The 26,830-nt window shown below is 35.7% G+C and overlaps 1 protein-coding gene across 1 annotated transcript; it reads right to left on the bottom strand.

Moving 5' to 3' along the window:
* Positions 1–2,444: 2,444 nt before the first annotated feature.
* CHORDC1 (cysteine and histidine rich domain containing 1) lies at positions 2,445–22,214 on the bottom strand. The gene is made up of 11 exons (XM_045790755.2): positions 22,012–22,214; positions 18,588–18,637; positions 15,470–15,526; positions 14,406–14,563; positions 11,943–12,046; positions 11,239–11,297; positions 7,490–7,560; positions 6,609–6,714; positions 4,603–4,722; positions 4,120–4,182; positions 2,445–3,866 (listed from the first exon to the last, which is right to left on the bottom strand). The coding sequence occupies exons 1-11, from the start codon at positions 22,073–22,075 to the stop codon at positions 3,720–3,722; spliced, it is 999 nt and encodes a 332-aa protein (XP_045646711.1). The 5' UTR covers positions 22,076–22,214; the 3' UTR covers positions 2,445–3,719.
* Positions 22,215–26,830: the final 4,616 nt, after the last annotated feature.

The following is a 26,830-nucleotide window of genomic DNA, read 5'->3' as shown; positions in this document are numbered from 1 at the left end:
TTTTAAAAGCATTCATCTAGTCTCATTTTTGGAGGATACAGGAAAGTACTACAGGTACAGCGATGTTTCTCTCTTCCAGGCTTAAAAGAAATCTTACTTCAATTAGCGAAGTCTTAAAGATAATTTAACAATTCAGTCATTTGGGCAGGATACCTGCTTAGTCAAAAAGAAATGGAAACCAAATTATTTTGACACAATTTTTAATCAACATAAAAATGTTTAAGGCTGGAAGTTTTATTTCACTTTAATGGACATTAAAGGTGGCCTACTAAATTGGAAAACTAAGAAAGGTCATTAATTAACATTTAATTAAAACATGCCCTTTAGAGAAACCATTCATGAAGGAATTCTTCAAAACTAAGAACTATACAAAAACTTAAAATCAAACAGTAATTATGGAGAAGAAAAACACTGCAAGCTCAGTACTTCAGAGATAATGCTACATGTATAAAGCCTCAGGCATCTACACCTAAATAAAAAAGGCAAGTCAGGCAACAACTCCAGATGAGTTTAAGTTCTAAGATACTTAGGCAGTAAGGAAGCAATCAGGTAAAAAATCAACTGCCTATGGACTCAACAATTAAAATAAAGGAAATATTAACAAAACCTAAAAACAAGCTAGACTTAGCTTGCATTTCAGAACTGAGGCCGCAAAATTATGACATAGGCAAAAGAATAAAAACAATACGAAATATGAATGCCTAATCAAAACTAATATGCAATGAAACAAACAAAATCCTGTTAATGTTCTAAGAGACAACTTAAAAATACCTGGTAGTTATAAAAAAAAAAAAAAAGAGTACAGAACCAAATGCCTTAAAACTGATAACAGAACTTCTAAATGAGCTTTTAAAAATTTATCTATTTGGGTGTCATGCAGTTTCAGGCTGGGGAATGGCTGAATTTTTCTTTAATAAAGCAAGGAGTGGCAGAGCAACTCCAAAGTCACCTTAAAATATTTGCAAGAACTCTTTACGGTTTTCTTTACCCTTAAATGGTTACAGAATTGTCTAAAGAAAACCAAACAAGTTATACTTAATAAGAATTAAAATCTCTAGCATAAAATGATAAAATAGATCATTAGTCCTTTGCCAGTATATGGTTACAAGAAGTTACATCGTTGACCTATGTAAACATACCTCTCTACAGTAGGTTGATTTCAATTTATACTTGTAATGATTTACAAGTTATTAGCTAAAATTATTACAAGAAAACTAGGGTAGGTTTTAAGAACTACCCTTCAAGTGTTCCACTAAAAAGGATGGTCAAATCAATGCTATACTTTAGGTAGTAGTATTGTACCTATCGTATTAATTCTTACTTTTGTACATGTTCTATGGTCACATGAGATTTTAATACAAGGCAAAGATAACTATAGGAAATAAAGACTTCTCTACTTTTTTTTTTCAACTCTTCTATAAATCTAAAATTATCTCAAGATAAGAGGTTAAAAAAAATAAAAGCTCAACTCTTAGGACCTTATTATCTTTATAAACTAGCAAAGGTACTGAACAAGAAAAAATAGTATTTTCTATTTCCCATGTTGAGTTTAGCTGTCAGCTTAGTTACCAAGTGTATAATAAACTTAGTTTTGACTGCTTTGCTGTAGTAATATTTCTAGAGAAACACTAAACTTAACATTTTTAATTTTCTTGACAGATAAAGTAACACATTTACTTGATAAAAACTCTGTCCCTTTATGTACGAGTCTAAGATAAAAATATTTAGATTTTTATTTGGGCAACAATCAGAGGTTCACAGGAATGAGAGAGGAAATAGAATGGTCACTAATGTAACCACGAATGTAAGTAAATATATAAGCTGCATCTCTCTCACATACACATACACACACACACACACACACACACACACATACACAGTCAGTGCTTTGTAACTAACTCTCAGGTGAATAATCCACTTGCTTTAAATTAACAGTTCAACTGCATGTAACATATTAAGATACTGTTTAGGGGAAAAAAAGTTGCAAGAAGAAAACATTAAAAAAGATATATTAATCATCACCTCAAATCTAATCAAATCATCAACCTCTCCCCTAAACAATAAACAAGATTTTATGTCTTCCAATGAACTCAGGTCCTTAAATTATGTAAGATAACTTTTAAAAATTTAAATACAACCCCAAGTACTAGAAACTCATATACTGTATTTTGGCTCAGTTGTACTGAAATTTTTACATGGTATTTCATTACAATACCATGTGTCTTACACGGTATTTCATTACAATACCATGTGTCATGAAAGCCCAGTTGCCAGATTTGTTATGTCTTTATTTGTAACAGAGCTAAATCATTAAATAATTACATAACTACCTTTAGTAGTTATCTGCTAAGGCTGGTGGGACATACTCTTTATTAACCTATACGTCTAAAACTGTACTTATGCAAATTTTCTTTGTAAGAATAAAAGAAAAACACTCAAGGGGCTTGAGAAATAATCATTTTAATCTACATTAGCATAATTCATACCCAAATTTCTTAAGTTATGCCAAAGTTTTGGCCTTCAAAACATTTCTTAATTTTAGTATTTTTGGTGAGCTCTGCATTGCCTCAAAAAGTAAACTATCTTTAATGGGTTCAATTAGTATAAACAATCTACATCTGTGATACCTTATCTAATGAAGTACAATATAGAATCAACACTGTAGCACCTAGAACTGTTAAGCTGTTCATGAAAGCCTAAAAAAAAAAAAAAAAAAAAAACTCCAAAAGAATTCAGCTATTTTATTTAACATGTAATAGATATTTCTCATAAAGCAAAGCTTAAATATTTAGTTTCTGATACCCTAATGTATTTCCATAAGCCTTTAAATCTATGATTTTATACATACAGTTTTCCATCAGGGAGGCCAGATGTGTGTGTGTGTATATATATAATTTTACATGTAACTAAGATTTTTAGAGGGTGTAGGCTAGAAATCAGGTACAATTTAGTCATAACACCATACAAAGACCTTATAAAATAACCAGGAAAGAGATGTTTAACATTATTGCTTAGTCTTAATAAAACAGCAAATTTTAACCAAATTGATACCTCCCTACTCTCATTTATGTTTTCTATGCATTTAAATCATAGTGCTTGGCAAGTAATATAGGTACTGATATAACGTTTTAATTTAATTAGTTGTAAACCAATTCCAATGTTATTCAATGCATATATTCCCCTTTAACTAGCTACTACACTACCTCAGAATTATTCCTCCTAGAAAAAGTAACCTTCCCAAGGATAAAACAATGCAGAGCTTCATCTCCTCCTTAAAGATTTTCAAGTATTATAGGAACACAAACTTTTAAAAAAAACTAAAAATCCGACATTTCATCTTGCTTTACTAATTATGGGATAATAGAAAAGATACGTGAACAAAACAAATGTTCTTTTACATTTCTCTGCTAAACATAGTATTATTCCAAGAAATATGAGCTACTTTCTAGCTTTTCAAGTATAGGACATAACTACAGTTCTGTCAAGTGAGGAGAAATGAATACTCAAACTTAGGTAACTCAAAAAGACGACGGGAGGCACGAAAAGATAAACTGACTTTGGCTTTTAAGAACCTACCTTTGACCCTGAACTGCCAGATTCAACAACAGCAACAACGACAACGACCACGACAGCGACAACAAGAGAGGACAGCAGCAAGCCACCATTTTACCCCATAGTAAGAATTCTGAAATAGGCAATAACTTTCTTTCCCTGTCAACTCATTCTGTTGTATCTTCTTTTTGTTTTTCCTGCTTTTTGGTAGCAGGCAGTTCAAGGCTTGCCCATTGCATAGGTTCAGCTTTTCTCATGGTGATCTCAATCTTTGTCGCGGTCATAGTTACATAACTTCGTGTTACATCAATCACCTGCAATGCATCAGAGAATGACGGTAAGCCTCGATGTCGTTTTCTAAGTCTTAGGGGAAAATGTTGGTCTTGTCTGTGCTAATAATCACAACTTGGAGCTTCTAAGGCCATTTTTATACCCAGATTTAAAGTTTTTAGTAAGAATTAATGGTAAGCTATATACCTATTTTGCATCACTGGTTTCTAAATTATGGGTATTTTTACTGTACAAATTGGGTATTTTAAAGTCTTAGAAAAAATTCTGGATACTTACACCCCATAATTTCACATTTTGATGAAATTCTTTCTCTCCTTCAAATACAATGTGCACATTTAACTGAAAAATATACAGAAAGTTAACTCATCAAATCCAAATCGAAGGAATAGGATTTAAAACAATGATTATAAAAACAAGATACTGATATAAATCATTGAAGCTATTTTAACGAACTTCCAATATTGTATATTTTTTTTTGAGGAAACCATTAACAGAAAAGAAAAATTAAGTTTCACACTAAGAACTAGCTATTATCTGATAAATCTTCTAAGCTATTATAGTATCTCCAGAATGCTTCAGAAATAATTCTATTATGCAGAAATTTTCATTTAAAATAGTTTCTGACAGTAATTTCAAACTATTTTTTCGAATGGAAAAGATTAAAGAATCTTAAAATTGACCCACAGTATTTTATAATATATTAATATAGAGAATAATGCATGAAGACAATTTTTTCTCAAAGATATTTAATGTACTTACCAATGTACTATTTGCTTCTACTTGGCTAAGTTCTGGAAGTGAATTTTTAGCATATACAGAAATGGTGACTTCACCCCCAGTCTGATGCCAGTCATGTCTACATGGAACAACTTTTTTCCCCTATAAAAGAAGAAAAACCTTATAAATTTACAAAGTGCCACATAACCTCTAAAAAAAGAGGAATCTGAGCCAAATAATTAAAAAAAAAATTACCATGTGCAGCTGAGCCCTTAATGTTTTTAAGGGCAAACAACTTCTAAAATTCCCACCAAAAGGTTTAAGCAATAACATATATCACAATACAGATAATCTTTATAGTCTTACAGTTGGAGAACATGCTTATTCTTCCATTTAATTTTTTTTTTCTTTTAGGGCCATAGCATTACTATACATTGAAAAAGACAACTTAAGAACTCCTATTAAATTTTATCCTACTTTAACATTTCTGAAATCCACTAAGCACAGTCATACAAATGTTCTATGAAGACATTTGCTTAGTGAAATAACCCAGATAACATCTTAACCTCATGCATAGAAATCCTCCACCTATTTTCTGTGAGAATTTGACTACAAATTCAAATTTCCAATTTCTACAAATTGGAACTAACTACTTACAGCTATCTGCTGTTTGTTATAGTTCGTTTTCCTCTAATGATAAAATGAAGAAAAAAGTGGTAATTGGTGGGTGTTATGTTTTGGTTATTATTATAGAAATAACTATTACCTACCAGTGGAACATTGCTTTATCAAGGACTACTTAAAAAAGAGACAAATTGTGATTTGTTTTGTAAATTTATGAGAGCAACTTAGTTACATAATGCAGGAAACTGTGAGACGCTACCACTGAAAAAGCAGTATTTACATTTTGGTATAATTATGCTAACTGAATTCAAATTACTTCTATCACTTACATTTTTTGCCCTGAACTACTATAGCTCAGACACTTAATACTTGACAAGTATATGCATTAAAACATAACAAGAACATTATCTCATCAAGGTTATACTCTGAAAACTTCTGCATGTAATAGAAAACAACATTTTATTTTGTTAAGCTAAAACTTTCAAAATTTTGGTCCTTGGAGAAAATACAGGGAGACTTTACTAAGTCTTTTTGCTAGTAAAACATTCCTGCAAGTTTTGTGGCAGACGAATTATTGTTACTTGAAGAATATAATACCAAAGCACGTTACTAAAAATCAGAAACTATAGAATACTCAAATGTAGAATGAATGAATCCCTAAAGCAATCTGGAAACTTACCATTACTTTATAAGTTAAAAGACACATATAGTGAAAAGGTTCATTGTTAGTGGGGTTGTTACTGCCAACATAGCACATAAAACTAATTTAGTATATTTAATCTATTATAAAATACATTACAATAGCGAAGATGCTACTTACTGAGCAATAAATTGCTTGCCTTCTTACAATTTAATGGGATTCTGGACACTTATTTCCTTAGTCTATATCTTTTTAAAAAGCTATCCAGGGAAGTAGGAACTAAAGCTTTTTTTGTTGTTTTGATAAACTACCCCATAGCAAGCAGAGGCATTCAAGACAATTGGACCAAGTTTGCCATCCTTCTCTTTGGCCGCTAGGTGGAGAGATTGCATCGTAAATGGCTGAGTGAAGTTTTCAGTGGCCAGAAGAGCATCCAAAGTCCAAGTGATTAATAACATCAAAGGAGTAGAAAAATGATTTTAAAAAAACAAAAAGTGGGAAGAGTCTATGCAATTACAAAATCATGCTTCAATCTTGGCAGAGGCTTTAGTATTTCACAAAAACCTGCATATCTGCATCATCATACACAATGGCTACTTGGATCAAAGGGCAGCACTCTGGGAGCTTGACTCAAATTAATTTTAATTTTTAGGCACATCAAACCTTTGTTGTATGAGAGAGAGAAAAATTTTTTTTTTTAATTTCTGAAGACACAATAATCTTAAATCTTTAAAAAATGACAGATACGTATATCCCAATATGTTCTTATGAAAATACTACTTACAGCATCCTTTTTAGTCCACATGTGTTTCCCTGTTGTACAACCCTCTTGGGCTAAGAATGTATTGAAATCAGAAGTTTTTCTTCTGCAACAGCTCCAGTATTTCATCCTTTAAATTATCATAGAAAAACTTCAGAAATAAAATCTTACGACCACTTAAGTCCAGAAGTACAGTGACAATGTGATTTTAAAAGGTAAGTTAAGTGTGTGCAACTTAAGTATCCTACAAAGTGTTTAAGTTACTAACAGTTAAAACTTCCAGAAGCCTAATCGTTTTAAAACCAGAACAGCATTTACTGTAGCAGTTCTGGAGCTCCTGAGTGAAGATGCGCAAAACCGTCACAAAATTCCAAATCTGTTTTTAACTAATGGCTCACATTCCAGTTTCCTCATAAAGCTCGAAAAAGTGATATGACCAAAGATTTTAACAGAGTTGAAGACTTCAACATGGTACTGCACTTCTATAAACTACAGCATAGTACGGAAGAGGGGCCAGATCTCAGCTGAGGGCTGTGGAAAGTGTGGATTTTTTTGGATGACCCAATACTGGTGTCTTAGTGCCCCAGGGTCGCTAATTCTGAATGTCCAGCAATGCACAGAACAGTCCTTCAAACTAAAAACTACCCAGCCCAAATAGAGTATCCCACTGAAAAATAAGGGAATAAGGAAAAACATGAGGTTTGAATCACAATGGCCACTTCACTGTAATAACTGGTTCAGTTTTCTCATATGTAAAAAGACAAAACCCACATTCTAGGTTATTCTAAAGATTATATGACAATGTAAGTAAAATACCTAAAATGCTGCATGGCAAATAATGTTTATAGGTATATTAACTTTTCTAACCTCTACCATGAAGTTTTAATTAGTCATGTATAAGTTACCCTTCATGAAAAATAGGTACTCCAGAATGATACACACAGACTTCTTCTAGACTCTGTGGACCCTGATATGTCTAAAAGAGAAAAAAGAGGGAAAAATTAGCTTCACATCTTAATATCAGATTTCATAAACATCTGTAGAACTGGTGACGTCTAAAACTATGAAAATGCTCAAAAAATAACAATTACCTAGAACGTTCATAAATTCACCCCAGGCCATTCCAATAAGGAATGAAAAATGATTCCTTTTTAGATATGCTTAAGTTTTAGTTCCCTGTGAAAAAGGCAAATAGCAAAGTGGACAATGGGATATATTAAGATGCTTTCAGACTTTCAGGTATGCGATCACAATTCAAGCATGTTCAGGTATTTAAATTTACAGAACAATATTGAAACCAAGGGATTAGTACTCTCAACGGAAATACAGTTACAGCATGATTTATGTGTACAGGAAACTCTGTGTGGGCATTACGAATTAATAAGCAATTCTGGAAGTTCTACAGTGTTGTTGATGTCTTATCCCTAGGAAGGGTAAAATGAGCTGCAGACCTAGAAATATATCCAGGGTTTGTCTGGAAGATCCGGGCCCCATTGCTGCTGTAGGTGAAGGCTCTACAGATGAATTCACAAAAAGTTATGTTAATAAAACACAGATGCAGCCAGCAGTATATTTTTTACTTTGGTATTTATAGCAACCACCTACAAGTACAGAAAATAAAATTCTGTATATTTACTTTTGGTAAATCCAAAGTACTGCCTGTGTTCATCTCCTAAAGAGATTCCATAAGCAAATAAAAATCAAGTTATGTTAGATTCTGAACTTATCACTATTGCCCCCTCAACTCCTACTCTCCTTCCCACCTTATTTGATGGCACCATATGCATTCAGTCTCCCAAAGCAAAACTGCAGTTTCCTCTCTCTCCATCCATGTTTTCTATCATGAAACCCTGTCTGTTTAGCTTGAAAATATCTATCAGTTTAATTTGCTAACCTTCCTTATGATCACTAGCAGTTGCTAGACAATGAGACGATAGTAACAGATTCTAATTCTTTTCTCTGCCTTCCATGTCTGTACTCTACTCTCTAAAACACGTATCACTCTCTTGTACTAGTCCTTTAATTATATCTACCTCACACCTTACAGTTATCAGCTTCAGGTGGTTTGTACATTTTAACGTGCCTCTACACATGAGAAAATATTCACAGTCTTCAAGTAGGCAAACTTCTTAAAAAGAATACGAAGAGCACTAGTCAAACAAAATGGACAAATCGGGTTCCATTAAAATTAAACAGTCTCTGTTTTTTAATGAAAATGTAGAGTGTCTCTCTCTGGTTAAAAAATAAAAAGAATTTCTAAAATCGGTAAGAAAAAGCCAACTGATAGAAAAATATGTAGAAGATTTTGGACATTTCACAAAAGAGAATATCCAAGTGACCAATAAACATACAGAAATGTACTCAATCTCATCATCAGAAACGTGCAAATTAAAATCACGATGGAACACTACACACTAACCAGAATGGCTAATATACAGAAGAGTAATAGTACAAAGTGTTACGAAGGTGTAGAACAAATGGAATCAGCCTCATATACTGCCAGCAGGTGTGTAAATACAACCACCTTGGAAAACTATGAGGAAGTATCTGTTAAAGCCGGACATACACACGCTATGACCTGGCAATTCCATTTCTAGTCATATACCTAACAGAAATGTATCCCGGTGTCCCGAAAGTCAGGCACAAGAATGTTCACAGTAGCATTAAACAAAAAGACTTAAAGGACAACAGAAAGGGTAAGTCGACTGGAAACATTCACAGAGTGGCACGTTTTAAAGCAATGAAAATGAACTATGGCTACGTGCAACAAAGAGAACTCTAACACACATTTCATTAAGCCAAGGAAGACAGACGCCAGAATACCTGGTCTACGATTCTATTCACATTAAGCTCAAAAATAGGCAAAAGTACTCTATAATGATAGAAAAACGTGGTTACTTTTGGGAGAAAATAATAAATGGGAGAAGGTATAAGGAAGGCTCTGCTTTGCGAAAATCCCTTGAGCTATAAATTTACTTACATCTATATACTTTTAAATGGTATATTTCAATGAAAAAGATCAAATAGCCTCTCTAACCTAACTTTTAAGCACCGTAAAAGCCTTTAAAGACCTGGCCCCTACTTCTCTCTTTTAATCTCCACACCAATAAATTTTATACATTATTAACTGTTTTGTTTGCTGTATACTCCTATCACCTCTGCTTGAGATATCCTTTCCCTTTTTGTCCATTTACGGAACTGACATTCATGTTTCAAAATCCATCTGAGATCGTTCTCTCTGGTCTTCTTGCACTACCCTCCACCCCAGTACTCAGCCGCTCTCTTCCATCTACTGCTTCTACCTTACATGCATGGAAATACATTTCCATTTCCATCCCTAAATAAGAAAGGTGATCTCAAACTTAACATGAGGGAAAATTACAAACCTGCTCCCCAAATCCTGTTTTCTCCTTCTTGGTTAATGGTGTCACCAGTCACCTAGCTGCTGGAGCCCCAAGTCCCCTCCACTTAAAGTTCATTAGCAAGTCCTGCTAATATTCCAAATAGTATTCGTTCTGCATGATTTGTCATGAGCCAGACAGGCACCGTTCTAAGCATTTAAGATACAGCAAAGAACAAAAAAAATTCTGTCCTTATAAACCTTACATGAGAGGAGGAAGGAAAGGGAAAGTTAGATCATAAGCAAAATACATATCAAAAGAAATAGCGTGTTATAAGGTGATTAATGTCCTGGAGAAAAAAAGGACAGTTGAGAGTGGAGATGTTGAAAGGCATGCAATTTCACATAGAGGGGTAGGAAAAATCCTCACTGAGATGTCTGAGTATATCCCACATTTAACCACTTCTAAAAAATAAGCTCAATCCCACTGCCTGGTCTTGCACATTGCATCCTAGCTGGTTTTCCTTCCTCCAATTCCCAGTACCCCATTATATCTGCCAGGTTATCAGCCAAAGAGATCTTTTTAAAACCCCTCCTTAAAATAGAGAATGTCTTCCCATTTACTGGGGGGGAGCCCAAACCCCTCATTGTGCCCTGTAAGGACTGCCATAATCTTGCCTATTTCATTTATCCCTACTTTTCGTATTTCACACCCCTGACCAAGCCCCACTGCCCTTTCTCATAATTTCTTGAAAAGCCAAGCTTTAAAGGCTCTACACATGTCCTGTGTAGAGCCTTTAAAGGCTCCCATATAAACTTGAAGGTTTACATAACTCACCTGCTACATTATTTAGATTTCTGATTTAGTGTCACTTCCCAAAGGACTTTCCTGACAGCCTTATTTAATAGCTTTACTCTCCTTGTTTACGATATTTTCTTCTTATCTACGCGAATTCATAATATTTAATTACCTATGTGTTATCCTTCTCCCTAAATTAGACTATCAGTTCCACAACAGCAGAAATTTTTGCTTACTTGATGCTGTATTTCCAGCCCCCCAAACAATGTCTGGCACACAGTAAGTGCTTAGTAAATGGTGACTGAATTAGAATTACTTCTTCCATGATTCTGTCAGGTATGATGTTCGTCAGAGACAGAGTCTCTTATCCATGTTCACAGCCCTAGTCCATAGCACACTGACCAATACATAACAGGCACCCAAATGTTTGCTGAACTGAATCAGTAAATTGCACCCTCTTCTTCAAAAATTACAATTTTACTTCCATGACACAACACAAATTTTACAATATGTACCTTTGAACACCCTCCATTTTTACATGAGGTCCCAATCTTAATTTCATCACTGTCCTCTTCTAAAACAAAGAAAAGAAAATCAAATCAGAAACATTAAAATAAATACTTTAGTCAGTCATGCTTAAATAACCTTTTTCATTAAGTATTTGGAAAAATACTAAATCTAAAAACCACTGACATTTTAAACTAATTTTAAGTTATTAAGTTTTCCACATGACCTTTCAGGTAATATATTTAAAAAGCTGATAAGAAATCAATTATTGTGATTAGGTTTTGCCCATGTCCCCAAATGATGTATGACACATTTATATTCTATACTGCAATACAATATCCAACATCTTAACCCTATAAGAGAAATAATGAAAGGGGTACTACTTTCCTCCATGGTATCGAGTGTAGGTCAGAATACACTGAACATATTTTATATCACGCACAATGAAACATTTACAATTATCAAATAAATTTACCAGTTAAAAAATAATGAATCATAGAATAAAAAATCTTTAAGTTTCTCATTTTAATAAAGACATTATGAAATAAACCACGAATTCATTTTTGGTATTACTAGTATTTAGAAAACAAAAATAAATTCTTTACTATAACGTACTACCTCTTCATATTTATAGTCACTGAACTATACTGCTGTCTCTTTTAGATAACTGGGTAATTGTACAGGAAAAAAAAAATACAAAATAAAATCTTACCTTTCTTATTTTCTTCATTCCCCGAGGACAGTTTAAGTTTATCAAGTGCTTGTTTTAGGGAGGCAGATATTTTTAATTCCAAGTTTGTCATTGGTTCATCTGGGCTGGAGAATTTTTTAAATTTTATTACCATTATTGATGTACCAAAATATATATTTTTACTAAAAATAAATATACTAAGAATCTATTTCTAAAAAGCCAAATGCTTTGTGAATCAAGTTTTTCCTATTTAATGGTATTTTACAAATAACTGCTATATGTACCTATACTTTCAAGTTTTAACAGAAAAATTATGATACTAAGATATTAAGACTCGGCCACTTGGGTGGCTCTGTCGGTTAAGAGTCCACGACTCTAGATTTTGGATCAGTTCACGATCTTGGGGTTGTGATATCGGACCCTGAGTCAGACTCCACGCTGGGATGTGGAGCCTGTTTGGGATTTTCTCTCTCTCCCTCTGCCCCTCCTCCATAAATAAATACATAAATAAATCAATAAAACATTAAGTCTCAAATAATCATGCTATTGACAACATGGTAAATTATTCATCAGTAGGTCTAATGGGAAGGATGAAAAGAATAGGAATCCACGTTCGCCAAGAAGGAACCATGAAGTACTTTTATATTCCACACCTAAGCAAAACGCTGAGCATACAATTAGCAGGCAACAATTACATTCTAAATTATTCCATATTCCTACCAGTGGAGATAATTCACTTTGTGTGGACACTGGTTATATGCACCCATACATTCAGATAAAATTATATGACAAGGCAATTTCAGTAGGGTTAAAAATCAGTAACAACACCCCCCAACATTTCATAATGGTGTTATGTGTACAATTTATTTAAAGCCATTCGGTAAATATTACGAATATTAATAAATGCAACAATAAAAATAGAAATACTAGGTTATTCATTCCATGTCCTTAATGAAAACTATTGTAGGAAGTATTAACACAGTACATAAAAACCTATATTCCCATTATCTCTACAATACGACCAAATGAATTTATGGAAAAATACTTAATTTCTCTCACCTCTTAAGTAAATTACTAGTCCATTAGTTAAGGTAAATATTAACTCATACTGCTAATTATAGTAGACATCACTGTAATACTTAAGAATGAGCCATGACAAAGTTGTCTTTTCCTCATAATTTTTTTTGTAACTGGCAAATCAGCCAGCAAGGCATTTGATAAAGTCTCTCATGATTATGAATAAGGTGGAGATGGAATAAAAATCAGTTTAAGTAGTCTGGCTAAATGAACAAATGTCAGAAAGTCTCTCAGGCTTCTTATGTTGGTCCAGTATTACTCAATAGGCTATAAATTTATTTAAGATCAATTAAAAAAGTCATGAAAACCATTAAGTCCATTATGGGAATAAAAATATCAACCGGGGCGGGGGGGGGGGCCCTGGGTGGCTCAGATGGTTAAGCCGCTGCCTTCGGCTCAGGTCATAACCCCAGGGTCCTGGGATCAAGCCCTGCATCGGGCTCCCAGCTCAGCGGGAAGCCAGCTTCTCCCTCTCCCTCTGTCTCTCCCCCTGCTTGTGCTCTCACTCTCTCACTCTCTCTCGAATGATTAAATAAAATCTTTAAAAAAAAAAAATTCAACTCGGGCCATATTTGAGGCCAAAAACCATCTGTTTTCTAAGTTTTATATTTTGGTTCTGAAACAATACTCAAGTGCAACATGAAGGAGGCCTGGTTTAACAGTGGCAGCCAACATGCGTGTGAGAATGTAAAACAGAGTTGAGTTGGCCAGAAGGTAAGTATGAAGAATCTGTGTAACTCTACTGCAAAATGAGCAAACGGTGTTTTAAAAGTACTTTAACAGATCTGCCATCTAAATCAAATAAATAAAAAAGTTTAATAGTAATAATAAAATTATCAGTTTTCAGGTATCCAAAAGTAAAAGAGGAGGAACTATGCTTGTTCTAAGTGACAAAATACGGACAAATGAAAGAAACAGAATTTGGCTCAATACAAGGAAAAAACTATACACTTAGTAACAATAAAATGGACTACTTTAAAATTTAAAAGGAAGTAAATATCCTCTGTCAGGAAAGTCCTAGAAGATATTCAAGAAAACAGCAGAGGAAAGACGAGGAAGGTGTCTAAAGTTCTTTTTCAACTCAAACGGATTCTCTGACAATTTCTTTCTAGAATTTCACTATGCCACAGTGAAAAAGACATGTCAAGTCACAAGACAGATGTGGGCTCTTCCGCTTTGGACACATTATGATGATATACTGAACAAATATGCAATGAAGTTTATTGTGTTCATGCTCTCAAGCTGAAGGGGGAATAAAAATGGAAGATATACTTAAGGGAAAATCAAATGATAAAAAGTTGGTGACCTACGTAACAGCTATAAATGGTATTACGTAAAATCATAAAATGCCAAGAACAAATGCTACTATTCACTCGTGACAAAAATATACAACTGTATAAAGTGTACCTCGGCCTCTTTATTGCTTCTACTGGTTTAGGGGCTTGAATGATGTGCTCCTGAAACTTGGGTTTCAATTCAGAAAGTTCTTTCTTCTCAGTAGTTTTGACTTCAGGTTTGACTGGCTCAGGTGGCTTCTCACTATTATGCCTGCCTTTCGTACAGCCCTGTTAGGAAAGATAAGAGTTACCCTATCATGTGTTTCACAGGCTATGATAGAAAAATTAGTTTTCTTTATTAATAAATTCTATTGTACGTTTTCTCCACACAGACATATTTAAGAAACTAAAAACAGAACCCTAAATTTGCAATATTTATAAATAAGTTCTTACATCTTAATGTATTTTAAAAGAAGCCTTTGAATTACACTTCATAAATATCAGCTTACACTATATACACAGCATAAAAATTTTTTTTTACAGTAAAATTCTGGAAATCTCACATGGAATTCTACAAATTATTAACACAAAGGGTCTTGATTTGAGCCCTAGTTCTTCTACTTATTAGCTATATGACCTTGAGCAAGGGAATCTTTTTAAACTTCAGTTTCCTCAAAATGGAGGAAATGGCACTTAAGATATTTTTGGAGAGGATTAAGTAAAACAGTATCTGTGAAATCTGGCAGGTGAGTCAAACATGCACTGTCACATCCCTGAAATCATAACTTTAATGGCATGTCATTTCCTTAACAGCTTTTGTTTTCTCTCTTAAGGGTATACAGAATAAATGGTACATCGTGGTAGAACTTAGATTTGAGAAGTATCTACCGTTCCTCACTATAAAAATGCCTTACATTGCTACCTACCACTTCCTTCTAGATATACTTTAAAGACTACTCATATCAAGGACAAACCTATACTGACAGCTGGCTAATTAATATCGTGAAACTTTTATCTCTAAAACGGGAAAATTCCTTATTTTAAATGCTGTCAAGGGAGGTGAGCTCCACTTGAAAAGAAAGGTGCAAATTCACAGACTACTCAACAGATGTCCCAAATCAGACTCCTCACATCTGGGGCTTCCATTATTGGTACTTTCTCAGGAGATAATCTAGAAAAAAAATTAATACTTACTGCAATGCTTAAAAAATCAGAAAAATCAGTTGTTCTTCTCTTACAGCAAGACCAACCCTATGAAACAGAAAAAAACTGAAAATTGAATTTGCATAGAACCACAACCCACGAAGAGTCTATTTGCACTCATGTCCTTGAATCTGGCAATGACTTGCACATATATAGATTTCACAGTTGTGAAGTGTTATAAATGATTCATCTAATCAAGTGAAATGATTTTTAGTTCTTGATTTAAAAAAAAGCTAATTAACCAATGTTAAAGGTGATTTGTGTTGTGACTGATCACAAAAGGAAGCACCTTAAAATAGGGAAACAATTGCTTCTTTTTTCAAGACTAGTACTTGATTTTTAGAAGAGAAACATTTTATAATTTCTAAAAACATCATATATTTTAAAGGATCTAGGGAGTAAGTGAAGTGCTTAACTTAAAAAATCCAGTAAGTTGGAGACATTAATTGTAATAGTTCAGCTTCTGAAAAACTCACTGTAGGTGTTCCCCAATAGTAAGCATTCTATTTTCAGAACAACATAGACTGATTAGCATAGCAGCCTAAGAACCGTTAGGTCTTTGAAGGTTAAATGATCTTTTTAGTGACAAGCATAAAAATACAGAAATTGCAATGCTGTCTGTGATTTCTAAACAAAACATCAAGTGGCTTACCAAAAAATGGCTTTAAGCTGTCATCTGTAATTCCAGTGTAGTATGAAGAATAAGAAAATAAAAATGCGGCAGTTTCAAGACTTGGGATGTTCCAAATTAGACTAAAGGCTAGGATTTGCACCTATCCACCTGGGCTCACTGCTTTTCTCAATATACTATATGAAGACTTTGGTAGGGACTGTTTTCACACTACGCAAAATTATTTTAAAGAATTAGTTTAATGAAAACGTTAAACATGCTATAATTTAAATTTTCCTCTATTTTGAAATTGAATTCTCTTTTACTCTGAATTGCTACAGATGAAAACCTACTATAACCTTAAAATATAGTATTTAGTTAGCATTGATAATATAGTCATTAGAAAAGTTATTCTGTACGAGAAAAAGCTTTATTTTTTTTTAAGATCTTATGTATTTATTTGTCAGAGAGAGAGAGACAGCACAGGCGAGCAAAAGTAGGGGGAGCAGCAGACAGTGGGAGAAGCAGTAGGCTTCCTGCTGAGCAAGGAACCCGATGTGGACTCGAGCCCAGGAGCCCAGGACCCCGTTAAGCAGACGCTTAACCGACTGAGCCACCCAGGAATCCTGAAAAAGCTTTATTGTCTTCATCATATATAAAGAATTATAGCAGATAGTCTGGGGATACTGGGATACATACATGATACATACTCGTTGTTTCCAAATGCCAATCCGGGATCTAAGGCAGTCCTCAGTAAAATAAAAAACAAAAAAAAAAAACAAAAGACAGAACACTGGGGTAGCTCAGTTAAGCATCTGCCTTTGGCTCAGGTCATGATCCCAGGGTCCTGGAATCGAGTCCTGTGTCGGGCTCCCTGCTCAGGGGGGAGTCTGCTTCTCCCTCTGCCCCTCCCCCTGATCATGCTCTCTCTCAAATAAATAAAATCTTAAAAAAAAATGAAAGATAAATTTAAGTATGTGAGTCTAAGATTGTCATTTCTTAATGAGGATTGTCTCTCTTCTCTGTCTATGCCACTTATAATTTGAATATTAAAATGTTTTCTTTTGCATATGCAATGCTTATTTACCAATAATCCGGCAATAGTAGACATTACACTGATTTATCTATTTTGTCTACATATTTGCGATGTGAAATCCAATAGTCTTAAAAAATACAGGTCTTCAAGAAATGTTTATAGAGACAATAATAAACAGCAGAATTGGAAAAGAGAGAGGGACAAAAATACTTCAGAGTGAAATCCTTAAAATTAATTCAACAGGGTGATTAACAGCTGGGTAGTTTAAAAAAAAAAGAGCAATGGACTGAATGAAGCAGCAGCAAAGCTGAGATGCAGGCTATTTTTGGAGTAAGAGTTCACTTTAAAAACTGGTTTGCAGTTGCAAATGAAATGGAAATATTCTGCAGAAGCCACGGGCACAGAGATGACGTTTAAGGACAGAAACAAATGAACTAAATGAGAGAAAATAGGAAGCTAAAGACAAAGGTGAAATACGTCTATGGTTAGGAGATAGAAACACAGGAGAAGAAAAAGAAAAACATACAGTTAAGAAAAATAAACCTAGAATAAATGGCGGTCCAGGTAAGATAAAATCCCCTCACTCTTCTGCAAAAGTACATATTCCCACAGAACCAGTTTCCATCCCCCAAAAGTTTGTAAAGCAGCTAAAAAGATATAAGAAGAGTCAGCTTTCAACTTGCTTTCAAATGGTTGTTCTGTTTTCCTCACTTAGCACTAACCAGACTAACAAACTTATCTGCTTATATACCTTTATTAACACTTGGCTATCTAACAGTTAAATACCAAAAGGGTCCAACTACTCCTTGGAAGATATAGAAATTCAAAAGGCATCAACAATATTTAAACATGTAAGACTGTTTATGTTCCTAAAAACAAAGTACCGACACCTAAAACCATGGCGGCCACATCACAACATTTTCTTTTGAAATACACATTATCTTTTGAGATAAATGTTACCATAGTATCATAAATTGTAAAAGATCAATAAACACACCAAGAAAAATCTGGCCATTTTTTTATTTCTCTAATTCTCCAGAAGGAAGAGGAAGTACAGGTGGAAAACAGTGGTATCTCAAACAGTTTGGCACCCTTTACTGTTTGTAACAATCGTTCCTAAAATTCAGAGCTGCTCTTATTATACAGTAGTTGCCTGACAGATTAAGAAACTAAGATGCAATACACTGCTTTCACTTTCCCTCAAGATTAAAAAGAAATGAAGACTATAGAAAATGAGAGTTGGAATGGAAATAACGTAATTTTTAAAACCAAGAAAGACCTTAAGATCACCATCTACTGTCTTTGCCTTTAATGGCGTAGTTGCTGAAAGCACCCCAAAATGGTCATTAAGAAAACAAAAAGTCAAAAGTTGAGGAAAAAAAGATGAGAAAATAAAAGTTCAGTATTACACCTCTAAATTTAACGTACAAATATAAAGAAACTGAAATATACCAAGTTCTTACCTTTAAGGCATCATGAAAGACTGGAACACCTGGGTGATATGTGCAAGCATCTGGTCAAAAAAAAGAAAAAAAAATGGGAAAAAATATACTTTATTATGAAGAAAAAAACATTTTTTCCAGGTGTTAACATTTAATCCTTTTTCCAAATACAGGTAATACTCTGCTTTTCCTTAAAAATTCACAAATGCTTGAGTTTGATGCATGCACACAGTGCTTAATATAGTACTGCATCACAATAGTAATAAATTTCTAATTCAAGAGTATGACAGCTGTAGATAAAAATAATACAGAATAGTGTAAGTATAACAAATTATATTCTATTCCTTTAATCTCTGTAGTTAAACTTGTTTAGTATCAAAACTTCAAGCTCCACAATTTTGACCACCACCTTCCAATTCTATTTACAAAAATACTACCAAACTTAAGTGTTCTTATGTGTGTCGATCCACAGATTGTCCAAGAAAGTCTCTAAAAAGGTATTTTAGAAGGACAGGTTCAAAATTTTTAAAAACTGATCTAATATCTAATTGCTAATTTAACTTTCGTAGACAGGCGTCAATACCTAGATACAAACCTCATTAAATAGATGTTTAAGTTTTACAGTCTATTTTCAGGGTTGCCACTGATTCTTATTCTGTATTTCCCTACCACTCCCCATTACACCATCAATTTTCACTAACTCTTCTGAAAATAAGCTTAATACACTTTGCAATATGAAGTATTACATTTTAAAAGATCAGGTAATAATAAACTAGATGTCTGACTAGCTACAACCATAAGCTTAGGAAAAACAGGTCAGCTCCACATCTGTGCAATTTTCTCATAAGGCTACTTTGCCCCACCTTCTGCTGTCTGTTCAGCTTTTAATTGGCTACAACCTCTGATTCCTGGCTTTGCCTTAAAATGATTAATTACTGGTACTTACAGAAATCTTCCTATCCTATATTAATAGCCAGAATGGTTTCCTTGGTAACCAGGTGTTACACAGATACTATGCTAGGCTAGTGGAGCAAGAAAGTGTCATGTATTCTCATGGTACAGTAAGTAAACTATGAATTAAGGCAAGTAATGGAATTAAGGGCTGAAAAAGGAGATTCAAAGTAGAAATGAATATGCAGAGGGATATGAAGTTGAGAATAGGATCAAAAACAGAATATAGTATTTTCAAATATCAAACTTACATACAGTCAGAAGCATAAAATGCACAAGGCATAACCCACTAAGAGTCATAATCATCATAACGGTCAGTCTGGGCAGCATGGCGACAGGAGTGAGTCAGGTCTTAACCCTACAACTAGTAGGAACAAAATTTGAAAATCTGCTTTCGAATGTAAATAACAGGTAGATGGTTATTTTCCTCTCTAGCCTTTATCAGGTTTACAGTTTTGCTGAAAGCTATGTTTTATGGGTAAGAAACTATAACGTTGTAGCAGTTAAGAGCCAAGAGTTTTTCACACTGGGTCTGACCCTGGCTCAAATTCTGGCTCTGCCTCTTAGTAGCTGATTCGGTTTCCTTCTAAATACGTATTAAATAAAAAACTGTGCAGTGATGCTTTTTCCAGAATAACTCTTTAATATGTGAAAGATACCAACTGTGTCTTCTTTAACATTAATTTACCTTGTGTTTCAAACTAAAAACTGGTATCAGCTTAGAAGGAAGGCTTTTTATTTTTGTCCATCCAGAGGTCAAACCTCTCCCACTCCAAAAATCTTTCTCCTAACCAAGTCCACAGTTTACTATTAGCTCTTATCTTCTACTTCCTATCTCCATTTTCTTAACTTCCCATTGAAACAACTTCCTTGGAGTTAAGTCTCTAACCCCCATTTTGCTAAAGCAACTAAACTTTCCACAACCTTACTGGAGCTCCCTGCTGAATTTAGTACTGATCACACATCCTTGAATGTCTACTCCTCTCACTTTCCCACTCTCCCCTCTCCCATCTCTTTCCTAGGCATCATACCATCTCCATCTCCCTCCCTCCCTCCCTCCCTCCCTCTCTCTCTCTCTCTCACACACACACACACACACACCCGCTCCTGACTTCCAAAAAATGGCTGTATCTCCCTCATAATTTCAGGCTGGTATAGAACATTCTATAAACAGACATATTTACTTTGGGACGTTATTATCCTAGGCAACAAAGCCTCAGTCTTTCCCTTTATTTAATATTAGTAGAACACAGCAGACACTAAGGCAATTTACTTTTTACACAGGTTACCAAAAGCAAAGGCTTTAAAACCTCTTATTCTTCAATTCTGTCATCCACTGAAATGTCACAATTTTCTCTTTGAGTAACTTCATTTTAAATTGTCACCAATTCACCTGTGCACGGAGTAGACAACTCAGAGGTAGAAAAGATTTTAAAAGGCACAGATTTTAATTTCCTTCACAATGCAGGAACCATGCTGCTGCCATGTTGAACCCTGCCGCTCTATAAAATACGTCTAATAATCCCTACTTCATAGGGGTGTTGTTCAGATTAAATGAGATGATGTAATAAATGACAGACCGACGTCTGGCGTATAGAATACATACAGTAATTGCTAGCTGAATTTGACAAAGTGGTGTCACTGCCCACAATATTCAAGAAACCAACTCACTCTATCCCATTTACCATTCAAAATTCAAATTCAAATTGGTTGTTCACCTAGTCTAGTCACTAACTTTCACTTTACATCCTTAACTGTGCACGTAGGAACAATGACTTTATTCTGGAGATGGCACGTTATTAAAATGGGAGGATCATAGCAAAACTACGCAACAAATAAGGCTACTCAGACAGACAAGGGTAACAAATGTACCGTCCACCCCGCCAGACACAGCAAAACTTAGGGTAAAGATACAGATTAATTTTCCCAACCCGCGACACTTAAAAAAAAAAAAAAAAGGTAACTTTATAACAGTTGGGTGGACTTAACAAGCGGAAAACAAGACTTTCAGAAAAATAAACTTCTATGCTCATACAACGAGCCGAACTTAAATGCTCACATAACTCGCCCGCTGCCTAACCCTCCCATCCGTCTGTCTCTGTCTGTCTCTCACTCACATACACACGCACACCAGCCGCTAAGAGCGCCCTGTAGCACCTGATTAACTTTTGCTCCCCCAAAGAGACGGGGCGGAGGGGGGGCAGGGAAGGGAGAAAGATGTTCTAAATTCCAGACGAATCGGCTTGTGAGCGGACGACCGGGCAACACGTGGGACCGGAGAGCGGGTCCGTGGGGCTGCGCGGCAGCGGGGAGACGGTCGGATGCCCCTGCCGGGCGCTCGGGCGGGCGGGCTGCGAGGGCGGCCCGGAGGGACCCTGACGGGGGCAGCGCGGCGACGGCTCGCGGGCGGACCCCGGGACGCCCTTGGGCCCAAGGGCGTCCCCCGACTGAGGGGGAGACGGGAGGAAGAGGGCTGGCGGCGCGTTTCTCTTACCGTCGGAGTTGGTCTCGGGATCGAAGCGCTGCCCGCAGCCCCGGTTATAGCACAGCAGGGCCATGTTCTTTCCCCACCGTTGAAGGTCGGGTCCAAACCCCGGGAAGAGCAAGAGGGTACGCGTACAACCCCACTGTCGCAACCACCGGTCTGACGGCTGGGGCGGCCGCCGGCTTCCGGAAACGGCCGGTTCCGCTTCAGGAACCTTCGCGAATTTTCCGGTCGCGCAGGCGCAGAGCAGATGGGAAGAGGCGGAGGGAGCGGCGGGAGGTCTGGCGGCTGCGGGGCAGCTGTGAGTCGGCCTCCGGAGGCTGGCGGCGGGGCTTGGAGGTGGCGCCGGATATTTGAAGACGAGAAACCCTAAAAACAGAAAGCGATGGCATCCAAAGGACTGACGTGCTCTTTGCAGATTTCGTCACTGGGAAGCTCGTGCAGCCAAGCGGCCGCCCTGACGGCTGGGCCCCAGCACCGCAGCCTCCTTCTTGCTTTTGAAAGTAGTATAATCACGGCATTGTCTTTAAGTTCGCCGCTCAGCTGCTCAGGAGGAGGTGCAGAACCGCACAGGATTTGCGAATCTTCTGCCTAGAACGGTGTCGCTCAGTTAAGAAGAGAGGACCGGGACGAAATCTCCCTGGGTGACTGGGTCTCCGCTGTCCTGATCTCTGGAGCGCTGGAGAAATGTAGGCATCGGGAGCAGTTGTGATAACTGAATGATTGAGGCCAAATCACGTTGAAAATACGAAGCACTTAAAATCAGGGTATCTATAGTATTGATCAAATACAGCGCTGGAAATGGTCACTGTTGCTCCAAGACCCTGGGGTAAATTGGTGCTGTTTCATGTTAACCTCCATTTGATCGGTTTGCCAATACTTAATTCTTCAGTCCTGGAAGCGCTAGTAAGATTTCATCAAGTGCATTATAAAAAGCGTGGTAATACACTAACGAGCACACATTAAGGATACCAGCTGCAACTTGTATATTTCCCAAACTTGGGACATTTGAAGTGAAAGCAAACACTTCTGGATAGCAAGTATACTGACAGTTTTTAAATAGTAATATCAGTAGTTCTTAAATAGAAGTAAAAAGGTTTACAATGTTTCTAGTGATACCAAGTCTGTCAATGAGAGATGGGCTCAAAATCTTCCCACCCCAATAAAAAAGACTTGTCGTTTTTCCATATTCCCTTCCTCTTTATATACTTAGAAGTATTACATTTTTACGTAGTAATCTCAACATGGATATATGCACTATATTATTTTTCGTTTAACCTGAGTATTTTTGTTTCATAATCATTATAAACGAAATAATACTCTGTTGAGTAAATTAGCACTATGACCATTCTTCCTTTAATCTCATCAACTTTACCATACATAAGCTTCAATCCTCAACTTATTGTACGTTGTTTTTCTTATTTTAGATTTACCTTCTGGATAAGTTTTGGTAAGTGGCATACTGGAGTAAAGGGCATAAGCCTTTTAAAATAAATTTAATCAAGATAAATACTGCCAATTGCTTCCAATAGGTGGTACAAATTTTCAGTTTCACCAGCCATTGATTGGAGGAGCAGACCATGGAAATTAATCTTACACAATTAGAAATGGTTTGATGAAGACGTTTAGAAAGTTTAGGTTGTGGTTAAATTCATGGTCTGAGTGTCGTACTATCACTGCAACATTACAAGGATTATTAGTAAACCCTTTCAAATGCTTTTAATGTTTGTCATTTTTTTCCAGCTACAGCATTTTATAATCAATAAATACTTTGGTAGATAATTCGAAAATGCAGAAATATATTAAGAACAAAACCAATAATTCTACCACCCAGCAATAAGTACTGAATCACTAAAATAACTCTGGTAAATTTATTTCCAGTCCCCCTCTCCACGCAGGCATTTATGTATTGGTATGAACGTTAAAAGAAACAAACAAAAAAAACAGCAACAAAAAAAACGCAAAGAATTGGAGTCATAATGTATATGGGGGTCTGTGTTCCTCTTTTGGGTATTTTAATAAACTACAAAATTAAATCATTCTTTGTTTTTTTAAGATTTATTTATTTATCTATTTGAGAGAGAGATAGAGAGCAGGAGCTGGGAGGAGAGGGAGAAGCATGTTCTGGGCTGAGCAGGGAGTCCAACGCGGGGCTTGACCCTGGGATCATGACCTGAGCTGAAGGTAGGAGCTTAACTGACTGAGCCACCTGGGCACTCCTAAATCATTCTTAAGAAAACAGAGACAATACATTACACTCCATTCCCAGCCACACTTTCACTCCATCCCCACACTCCAGTGCTGACTACCACAAACTGAGAAACTTTGTGGTGGTAACATTGCATAATTTATGTAGCCTTTAAATCCAGGTCCATCCCCTCCCCCAACATGCACATACTGTTACACATAATCTTGTGATTGTTCCCTCGTTATGAAAACAATTGTATAGAATAGTTAAGTGTGGAGCTTTGGACTCAAAACAGGACTCAGATTCTAGTTCTGCAATGGAGTAGCTAATAATCATTTCAGGAAATCTCTGGGCTTCCATTATAGACTTGACTTGGCTATTCATCTATAGCAGGAAGTCCAATCTCAGGGCTTAAAAAGTGATATTAATTATTTTGATTAGTCATGTAATATTGAACATACACATTTTATCTCCCTTTTCAGATCCCACTAAAATTGTGGAATAAACAAAAGTAAAAAAAAAAAAAAAACCCACAAGGACATATTTGAATAGGGTATTGCAACAAATTATATCAACAAATTTTGTTTTGCTTAATTTTCTCTTTTTTTGGTATTTAGGAGTATTTGCGTTTTTGTTCAGATTGTTCCCTGTATACTAGTACCTAATTACCTCTTACTTTTTTCTTACTCGGGCTTTCCTACTTTGTCAGATTTGATTTTGACTTTCAGTTGTTTCCTGTAGGGCAATAAATGAGATTACTACTCTTCTTTCTTGCTTCTCCTCTCATTTTATTTTTTTTTCTACTTTGTTAGAAAATGTAGCATTTGCATATGAGTTTTCCACCCCGAATCCTAGCTTTATTATTTATTAAATGTATTTATTATTATTATATATGTTAATATATAAATGTATATATTAAATCTATCTAAATGTATTTACTTATAATAAATATATTAAGAAATATTTTCACTGGTTGCTGCTAGTCTTTCAGCTGAAGTTTCCTGGCCTTCTTGTCAAATGAAGCCTATTTTCTAGTAGAGTTGACAGGAATCATTTATGAAAACAATATTCCCTGATTTTTTACATGTTTAAAATAGCTTCTTCTAAAGCCCTGAAACTTGAAGGAGGGCTTGAATGGATATAAAATTCTTATTTCATATTAAGAGTTCAGAATTTACTTAGTTCATACTAAGTTCAGAATTTACAAATATTTTTTATATAGAACTGAATTTCTTTTTTTATTGTGACCAAGCCTATGTGGAATCAAATGTAAAACAGAACCAAAGTACATCTTTTTCCTGTTGCTTCCCTGCAGCAATCAAACTTTTAGAAATGTCCTGAACTTGGGGCACCTGGGCGGCTCAGTGGGTTGAGGACTGACGCTTGATTTCAGCTCAGGTCATGATCTCAGGGCCCTCCTCTGTAGGGGTCTGCACTCTGTGTGGAGTCTCCTTGAGATTTTCTCTCCCTCTCCCTCTGCAGCTCCCCTCGCTTGTGTGCACTCTGTCTGAGAAAATAAATAAAATGTTTAAAAAGGAAAAAGTGTTCTGAACTTATTTCACTACTCTGTAAATCCTACAACAGTACTGCATATTTTGTAAATGATTCTTCCAAAATTTGGTTACATTTTTTTTCAAAATAAACTGAACATCTTTAGCTGAAATAGTTAATAACTTTTGATTGCCAAAACCCTTCAGCTTTTGAAGTCCATAGACTATTGCAACTAAAAACAAACAAAAAAAACCCCACAAGGATTAAAGATTACAAACAAGAATTATATTGAAATTTACCCCTATAAAGCAAGGGAGGAAATAAAACAACTAATTAGAGACTAGAGATGATAATTTTGTATATTAAAAAAATACATTAATGTTTATACTCTAGCATGCATGCACACAGTTATTTGAAGAGTACAACTTTTCTAATGTTACCCCATGTTTGAATTTCTGCTACAGGCAGCAATCCCAATGGAAGTAGTTTAGTAAATTGTGAAGTACATTTTCTTCTGATAAATTATCATTTATATTTTTAACTTTTAATTCCCATCTAAGATCATGCCCTTATTAGTTTTAATAGCCTAACAAAACAGAAGGTGAGAATCATACACATTTTGCATCCCACCTCACATTCTCATGGCCCACCATTTTATTCCATTGTGGACATAACCTGACATCTCATTTCATCTGCATCACGTACCGTTCTCTGTCAAGTCCCAGGCTTCTCCCAGGCCAATGTGTAAGATGCCTGTTAGCCATTCTGATGCCTGCCAAACATAGAAGTGGGAGGAGTAAACATACAGGGTGCCACCCTTGACCAATGCTTAGCTGGGGACTGGTAATGCTTCTGATTCTGTGTCTCGGGTAGACAGAGGAAAAAAGGAAATAAGACGAAACCAGAGAGGGAGACAAACCATAAAGACTCTTAATCTCAGGAAACAAACTGAGGTTTGCTGGAGGGCAGGGGGATGGGAGGGATGGGGTGGCTGGGTGATGGACATTGGGGAGGGTATGTGTTGTGGTGAGCACTGTATATCGTGTAAGACTGATGAATCACAGACCTGTACCCCTGAAACAAATAATACATTATACGTTAATAATTTTTATAAAAGGAAGAGAAAAAAAAATCTAAAAAAAAAAAATT

This window comes from Ursus americanus, chromosome 16 (genome assembly GCF_024610735.1).
Source record: "Ursus americanus isolate L20-20 chromosome 16, mUrsAme1.1.p, whole genome shotgun sequence".
Classification (NCBI taxonomy): Eukaryota; Metazoa; Chordata; class Mammalia; order Carnivora; family Ursidae; genus Ursus; species Ursus americanus.
This window is presented reverse-complemented; position numbering and strand designations above follow the sequence as displayed.